General features: G+C 38.9%; 1 protein-coding gene across 1 annotated transcript; it reads left to right on the top strand.

Annotated features, from left to right (window-relative positions):
• Positions 1-2,469: 2,469 nt before the first annotated feature.
• On the top strand, positions 2,470-6,807 carry LOC139723201 (adenosine 3'-phospho 5'-phosphosulfate transporter 1-like). The gene is made up of 3 exons (XM_071634459.1): positions 2,470-2,749; positions 4,097-4,206; positions 5,812-6,807. The coding sequence occupies exons 1-3, from the start codon at positions 2,470-2,472 to the stop codon at positions 6,805-6,807; spliced, it is 1,386 nt and encodes a 461-aa protein (XP_071490560.1).
• Positions 6,808-8,774: the final 1,967 nt, after the last annotated feature.

Here is an 8,774-nt window from a genome sequence, read left to right as displayed (position 1 = left end):
GACCCGCACTTCTTCATAGTTAATATTTATGCATGTTTGAATCACATTTCACGTCTGAAATTCTATGAAATCCCACTCACATACAGGAAAAATGCTGAAGATTCCAATAAAACCAAAAGTTCACTGATCGATATCGGAAATTTGTAGCTATCGTCCTCAAACGCGAACGATGCGGAATAGTTGTGCGCTAAGGGGCCCGCAGCTCATCACCCGCGCGTGCAGCTCCTATAGACAAAGCACGTAAACTAGAAGTATAGAGTCTAACCAGTTGTCGATTTCTCACAAGGCTTTATTGTGTGAACTGTTCGAAATGTTCAAGACAGACATTTTACCGTAAAATACGAAATTTAAGCCTCATTTGCCGATTTTTTCTTTGTCATCCGCTCGGTGAGAATGTGTACGGTGATTTGTGGGATGAATTATGATTCTGGTGCAAGGACTAGGTGCGAAAGACCTCGATTATTCGATTACGAAAATCGCGTCCGGTAATACAATGCGATTTAGCACCGCGCAAAATACAACTATTTTTAGAGGGGTATGTTTGAAGCATATTTTCTAAAAACTGGAACGAAGAATTGACATAAGTTGGCTGAATTCGTAATTTCCAGGAGTCTGTGAATAAGTGGTGTTATTTTTAGCCGAAATTTCATCCACTGAGTACGGAAATCAAAGCCACGAAAAAAAGCGTCCGGTAATTGGATGTCCCACCCTACTACACTAGTCTTTAAACCTGTCCCCAGTTGTATAGCCTTTTTGGAAGCTCCAGGGAGGGCCAGGGCAAATTTTGAAAAGCTTTACTCTTACCATGCTTTAATAAAGTAAAGAGCATCTTGAAAAAATGCAGTAAAAAACAACAAACAAACAAAAAATGGGCAAGAAATGTAACCTGATGGGAAATGGACAATTTTGACCATTGTAGTTTTAAAATATCACCTGCCTGGAAATGAGATTTGTCCTCAAGAAAGTGCAAATGGGCAAACAAAAATCATTTCATTTTTTTATTGCTTAGCTTCACAAAGCCAGTTTTAGTACCTGTAGGTTATTATACTATGCTACTATTCTTGCACACTTGCTTGTTAGCCAGTAGTGTAGACACCTACAGTGTATTTACTGTTGTTGTTTTTTTCACAGCATATGATATGAGATTCAGAAAGCACTGGAATCTGCATCATAACACATATTTGAGAATTGTTTCCACAAATGGCAAAGAGAACTTTTAACGTTAGAAGAACCATTTTTAACCATTTTTAGAAGTGAGTGTATTATCTTCTTTAACTCTCAGAACCACTATTGAAATTATATGAAACTTATTAAAAGGAATTGATTGAAAATCACCTGAAACAGGATTTTGCTGTGGACACTTCGTGCTCAGATATGGAAATATAGCTGAACTACATTTGAAGGAAATTTGTGATCACAAACATACTTGGTCTTGTGACACCAACATCAAGACATCAGCTGCCCAACTTGTGTTTGCTTACATAACTCAGGGTTGTCTTGGTTTTGCACAACGATTCCTCGAAACATTCCTTGAAGTATCACAAATAAAAATTATGTACACGTGTCTGTGACATCTCCTGGAGACTAGTCTGGTCTCTGGGCAGTTGTGAGAGAATCAAACATGTTCAATTATTTCAGAGAATTTTTCCAGTCTCTAGCTTGTCTCAGGAGACATATCCATGTCCACGATGTCTCCATAACATTTCCTTAGGTGTGGCCAAGTCACCACTTGAGGCTAATTTTGTTCATGACATCTCGGAGACTTTTCGGCAACAAAGTGGAAACATCACAGAGACTATCTCCATGACTGAGAAGATGGTGCAGAATTAATAACTCAAAAGAGCAGGCAGCAAAATATCTTTCATCTTACTGATTATATACAAACCCCTGTCAATTGTTCCCATACACACAGTCAGTCACCCACTGTATTGTGCAGCCTCCACTACTTTGTTTGCTGACTTCAGAGGTTTCACCCCATTCTAACACTAATTCTCCCCTTTTCCTGTAAACCATTATATCATGTAAAGTTTCTGTAGAAGTGAAATACATGTACAAACATAGTGCTGACTGCATGTATGCAAAGTGCGCTGAGTCCAAGTTGGCTTGCACCTCTGCAAAGACCTGGAAGACAATCATTCCCTACAAATATGTGTAAGCTGTATACATATAGTGTACAGTGTTTTCTCCTGTTAAAGCTTCTTATCTTGAACAAACCGAAGGCATCATTTACCAGGTATGAAAGAACATTCACTTATACTGCAGCTCTACAGTATCATACCAACCAATCCATATATTGGGTCTACTGTGCTTAATACTATTGAGATTTGACCCCGTGTAAGCCAGGTAGCAACAGGTGCAACTTCAACCTCATGATGATTGATGATGAAAAGCAATGTGATTACCCAAATTCTTTAGAGAACTAAGAATCAGACATTTCACTTTTATTTTTTATTTGCCTCCATAGCTAAGATGACAGCCCATATATCACTGAATAAGCAGCCTGGTGGATTTACAGCAGCTAGAGCTATTGTATTTCTAGCTCTGTGTCTCTACCATGTGGATTCTGCTTTTGCGGATGAAGCGGGACCAGGAACAAATTCAGAAAGTTCCTGGACAGACTTCTGGCTGGTGCGCCTGGGCCTGAATGTCCTAGGCTACTTGTCCGTGATTGTTCCAGCCTGGTTGGTGATCCGGTACGTCCGCAGCTCTGGCTACCTGGAGAGGGGAGGTGAGGAGGCAGATACAGCTGGTAGGAATTGGTGCAGAAGAGAAGTATAAAAATTTATGCTGCTTGCTGTGAATCACTTTCAGTTCTGATTTCTGTTGATTTGTGTGACACAGTCTGCACCAGACTTTTCCTGCTGACAAATACAATGTAGGTATTAAAAAGGAAAACATCTGGCCTTTAACCCTTTTGTATAAACCCGCTGAAGACGGTTTGATTTTACTACAACACACATTTCCCATAGACACCTGCCCGAGTATACTCGGGACTCGTCCTCAACTGGTTAAGTCAAAAACAGGCATCTCCCAATTCAGATGCCTGATGTTGTGTGTATAGACATGCACAGGAAACGAAATTGCTAAGACATGCCACCGCACAATGCAACATTTAGTGCAGGTTTTCTTCGTACAATCATTGAATATCTTATGTGTTGCCTGAAGTTCTTCTCTAATGTTATATACACATTGCACCAATGCAGCACCACTAACATTCAGGTGTCTGGACATGTGTATTATTAACATATTCATGAGCACATATTACTTCAGCAATGACTGAAATTAGTCATTCTTGTCTGCCTGCTTTAAAAATCTGAAAAAAAAAATAATAAGTTTGCTCCATTTCAAATACAATTGAACCTGCACAGAGTGACCACTCATGGGCATTGTCAATTTGACCTGTTATGCATACATGGTTACTATAGGCAGGTTTATGTCAAAGTAGAGTTGAGCACATAAATTATGATCTACACTTTGTATGATGGGCATAATATGCACATCCCTTTGAAGTTCATTATTTGAGGTGTATTATACTGATTTATATATATTTTTTCTAAAAAATGAATAAGTGCAAAGAAAAAAGTACCCTGTTTGTATTGTCTTTTTACTAACAGTCAGTTGGACTGGCCATAGAAGTGGTTTTGTGTGATATGCAGAAACTCTAGCTTATACAAGTTGTACTACATGAGAGTGCAGTATGGGAATGTAATGATCAGATGATTGCCTTATACACAAGGTCATTAACATGGGATATATCTTTGTTGAATTTTGTAGCAGCTGCATAAAGCAAGTGGTCAGTATTGAGAAGTTGCCACTAGAACAGATTTTAAAGTACACAGATGTTTTTTTTTTCATCCAACCATTTAATGCTACAACAGTATCTTTTGACTTTCCTTTTTTTAAAACATTTTATTAGAGAGCAGTTAACTTCACTTGCAATATTCAGTGAACAGTTTTTTGTTATAGGCTGATTGGTCTGTGATTGGCAATGTACTATATTGATGCCATCAGATAATAGCAGCTTGCTATACCAGCAACTTGCAAAATGTTGGAGAAATGTGAGGATAATTTCTGAATTTGGTTTAATTCCTTTCAGGGTATGGCTGTTGGTTCCGAACCGTTAAATCGTGCGTAGCAGGAGCCGATGAACAGAAGGCTTCTTTGGAAGAAGGTGGAACCAAAGGGACCAGTACGGACAAACCCAAGGTTTGTGTCTCCTGTTATTCATCACTGGATGCATCCTTGTGATGTATTCATTATGCTTGATCATTTGTGTTCCTTATGTTTGATGTATTCTACATTCTGTTTTTCGGGGTTTATGGTCATGATAGGTTTCTGTTTGTTCGAAGATGTTAACAGTTTTGATTTGTAGGTGCTACTGATCAAAGAAAAAAAAAGACATTCTGCTGGGGCAATCTATCCACAAAGACAGCATCCATATTTTCAATCCAAATGCAATGCAGAAAAGAACAAAAATTTTCATGAAGGTGATACGGTATATACTACAACAATTTATTCTCACATATGAACAACACTCTGCTTGTGAGTAAGTTTCCTATATCAGAGCTTGTGTCAATGTCTCACTGTGAACAAAAAGATAACAAAAATTATTGGATGCCAAAGATTTTCATTCAATGACTTTTGTCAGCTTTTTTTGCTACACTTGGTACTATAGACTGTCACAAAAATCATAAATTTTGTGGAAGAGATCAGGGTAGGTAAAACACATGCATAGATACATTGAATTGTAAAATACGCTCTGCACATAAATGTACGGTACTTATTCTCTCCCTCTTTAAATACAGTTAGTGCATACTCTTGAGTTTTAATACGTTTCCAGTATCTGTCTATTCGAGGGTTGTCACAGCTGGTCAAATTAATCATTCACATGTGCCACCTGCATGAGAAAATTTTTCTGGCTTTCATGCAACTCTTATGTATGCATTGAGCAAATACAATGTATGTACATATTTTGCTCAAAATCATTAGGAGTTGAATGACAATGTTTAATTTGCATCGGTAACACGAGGTCGTTGCTCTTTTTGTTTAAAATGAGAAAGTAGAAAATAATGATTAATATTAGGTAATTGCTTTTCAGTGTTTAATGGGGGAAAATGCAAATATGACACATTCTGCTGCATTGTAGAAAGATGATTTCTCTAGCAAAATGTGTATGAAAATATCAAGAGAAAGACTCACAGGATTAGGATAATAGAAAGAGGTAGTGGAAGGAAAGCCATGTAGAAAGCAAAAAGATCTATGTAAATGTGCATTTGGAATTAGCATTTTTTTTTAATGACCTGGTCTCTCCATATGTTTCCATGTTCAATGTGCTATTTGATCACCAGGAGGTCCAACTGTAGTCAGTAAATGGACACAAGTGATATGAGAACTTTTATCTGTCCACCAAGAGCTAATCAACCTTCTCCTAAAACATTGATTTATTGTATCAATTTTAATGTCAGTGAAACTGATAATGATATCTTGTTTACAAATATCTCGATATGCAAACTGTGTTTCATATTGTCTGCCTGCATTTTCATTGAAATTTACTACAACTTATGGCAATCACGAGTAAAAGAAGCATTCACTATCAAAGACATGTTTAGTTGTAAGGGCTGTGAAATTTTGTCATTATTTGCTGACATACTGAAATCAAGCACAATCTCTTGCATGAAAACTGTGTTACTCTGTAATCAGCTTTTGCTTCCTTATTTGTCAATCTGTATATTTTTCATTTTAACAAAACCTGTCGAATTGCCATTAGCTCCCATGAGTCACCAAGAACACTTTGCTTTTTGTTGAATATAGGCCAACCGTGGCTTTGTGCTGCTGTTCTGTGTGGCGGGTCTCCAGGGTTCATACCTCACGTGGGGAGTTCTGCAGGAACGTATCATGGCGCACGAGTACGGCAAGGACGACACCAATCCAGGCGAGAAATTTACAAATTCCCAGTTCCTGGTATTCATGAATCGCATCCTGGCCTTCATAGCAGCCCTCCTTGTCATGACCTTCACCGTACAGCCGCGCCACACGGCACCGCTCTACAAGTATTCCTACTGCTCCCTGTCGAACATCCTCAGTAGCTGGTGTCAGTATGAGGCCCTGAAGTTTGTGACCTTTCCGACGCAGGTCCTGGCCAAGGCTTCCAAGATCATCCCTGTGATGCTGATGGGGAAGGTCATGTCCGGCAAGTCGTACGAGTACTATGAGTACATCACAGCTGGCATGATATCTGTTGGCGTGACCATCTTCCTGTTGTCGCAGGGGGGTGATCACAAGGGTTCCACAGTCACCACCGTGTCCGGGGTCATCATCCTCATTGGCTACATGACCTTTGACAGCTTCACCTCCAACTGGCAGGCAGAGCTGTACAAGTCCTACAACATGTCCAGTATACAAATGATGTTTGGCGTCAACCTCTTCTCCTGCCTTTTCACGAGCTGGTCGCTGATCGAGCAGGGCGGATTCCTCGAAGGGATCGATTTCATGCTCAAGTACAGCACCTTCATGTTCCACGTTGGGCTGCTGTCGCTATGCTCGGCCACTGGGCAGCTGTTCATCTTCTACACCATCTCCCAGTTTGGGGCCGTCATCTTCACCATCATCATGACCACCCGTCAGGCACTGGCGATTCTCCTCTCCTGCATCATCTATGGCCATCCCCTCAACCTCCAAAGCATCACAGGAGTTATCATGGTCTTCATCGCACTCTTCCTCCGCGTGTATGCTCGCCAGCGCAAGTCTGGACAGAAGTCGAAACCCAAACCACCACAAGAAGTATCCAGCCCACAGAATAAAACATGACTAGGAAGGCACAGTCGTACCCACCACTTGTAAGATGTGCTAATCTATAGCTTTCAGAAGTGTAGAGTTTTCGTGTATGTATATTTTTGCAGTAACTAAGTACTGCCTCAGATATTTTTACTGCTCAGCACACCATTTTTCAAAAGTCTTTCTGTCTATTATCTGAACTCATTTGCTTGCAAACCTTGAATTCAGATATGTTTAAATCTGACTAAATGATGGAGTTATTCAGTATACATAGCAAAGTCACACTTCACAATTGCTTTCTACTATTACAGAATTCTGTTACAAAGTTGATATTCAAGAGTCGAGTATCTTCTTATCTAGAACCATCATAAATAGATACTACAGCTAGGCTAGATTTGCCAGTTTATATTGCTGACACGTCCTTTTCAGACCAAATGATTTTCATCAGGTATACTTGCGGATTTCTTTTTTCAGTCTGAAAGTGTCTCCAAGTAACACCACTGAAAATGCCCCTGTGGAAATTTAAGCAAAAGTTGGCCTTCTGCACCCCTAGGCAGCTCTGTGCTGTGCTTTAGAGCTGATCCTGCACAGAGCCAGCTGACATTGTGATTCACATTTGTGTGCTTATGAGTTTCATCGGGCATCATCACCCTTTTGCCTTGAGTGTGGGTTGAAGAGCTTATGGCCAATGATGTGCAAAATTATCATGTCCATCGCGAGTTAAAGATTAGCAGTGGGTGAAGTCAGGATCGACACGAAGAAGCAGGCTTACATCTAATGAAATACACACCTTTACAGATGACAGTAACTAAATGCATGCTTGCATTGTATTACACTGTTACCTGCAACTCACTGAAAGAGAAAGATATTAGGCTGAAATGTTGTGGCATCCATATATGCTTTTTTGTTTCACATTGGATGCAATTTGTTTAGATGTTTTCAATTTCTTTGATATTGTGTTAGAAAAGAAAATTAATATTTTGAACTACCACTAATATGCCAAGGTATACCAGGCCAAGCGTAAGTTCAAGATTACACCTTTGATGAGATGTTCATTTATGTTCAGCAAAAATGTATTGCCGTAGTTTGAAAAGGGCGATGAATGGTTTTTCTGCTGGAAGTCCATCAAAACTGCTTTGTATATACAAGTTGTATTGTTGAGAGTTCAGGTACTAGAGAGCAAATCAGTGGATCAAATCATCTTCTAAAGCCACTTCACAAAAGTCAACCAGAGATGTCTCGACACCTCTGTCATATTTTTCTTTGTTGTTGGAAATTTTAGTTTTTGTTGCTTTTTTGTATCAGGAGGAAAGCAGTATCAGTCTATTATTGATATCAAAAATTGACATTTACAGCAAAGGAGAATGAGAAAATTATGTTTACTCAAAACAGTATCTTTTTTTTTTTTAAGTTGACAAACCTGTGAGCTGTACATGTCTAGAGTATATGCACTCTGCTTCAGTACAGGTATAGAATTGTCAGCATAATGTGCTACACATTTGGAAACATTTGTGCAATGCATTGTTATTATTTGTATTATATCTAATGCATATTTCTAGAGAATGATATTTTGTAGATAACGATGTCACATTTTTGATGTATTCAAAATACAGAATTTGTGAGGTAAACTTCTTCCACTACATGTGTAGGATGTAACATTTGAGACTCTGATAATGAATTGAATGTGGTTAGATTCTGAAACTAGCAGTGCAGACATAAAGCAGTCTCTCAAATACCAAAAAGGAACAGACAGTTTTAGAAATCTTGGAAGAACTTTCATGAAAATAGGAACCTTTTAACTTGGAATTTGAATGTGAAAATGAGAGGGCTTTCATATCATTGTTTTCACAGTATCCTTTTTGCTTGCTTGTAATTGACTGGGAAAATCATGACATGTACTCAACTCTGATACCAGGGTTCAAGTTCATGCAAGCCTTTCTGTAAAGAAGAAACAGATGTTAGCACTACCATTGACTTGTTGCACAGTGCGAGTAACCTCA

Source organism: Diadema antillarum, unplaced genomic scaffold (assembly GCF_040938485.1).
Source record: "Diadema antillarum isolate AM-2024a unplaced genomic scaffold, OU_Dant_1.0 scf00000183, whole genome shotgun sequence".
Lineage (NCBI taxonomy): Eukaryota > Metazoa > Echinodermata > Echinoidea > Diadematoida > Diadematidae > Diadema > Diadema antillarum.
This window is presented reverse-complemented; position numbering and strand designations above follow the sequence as displayed.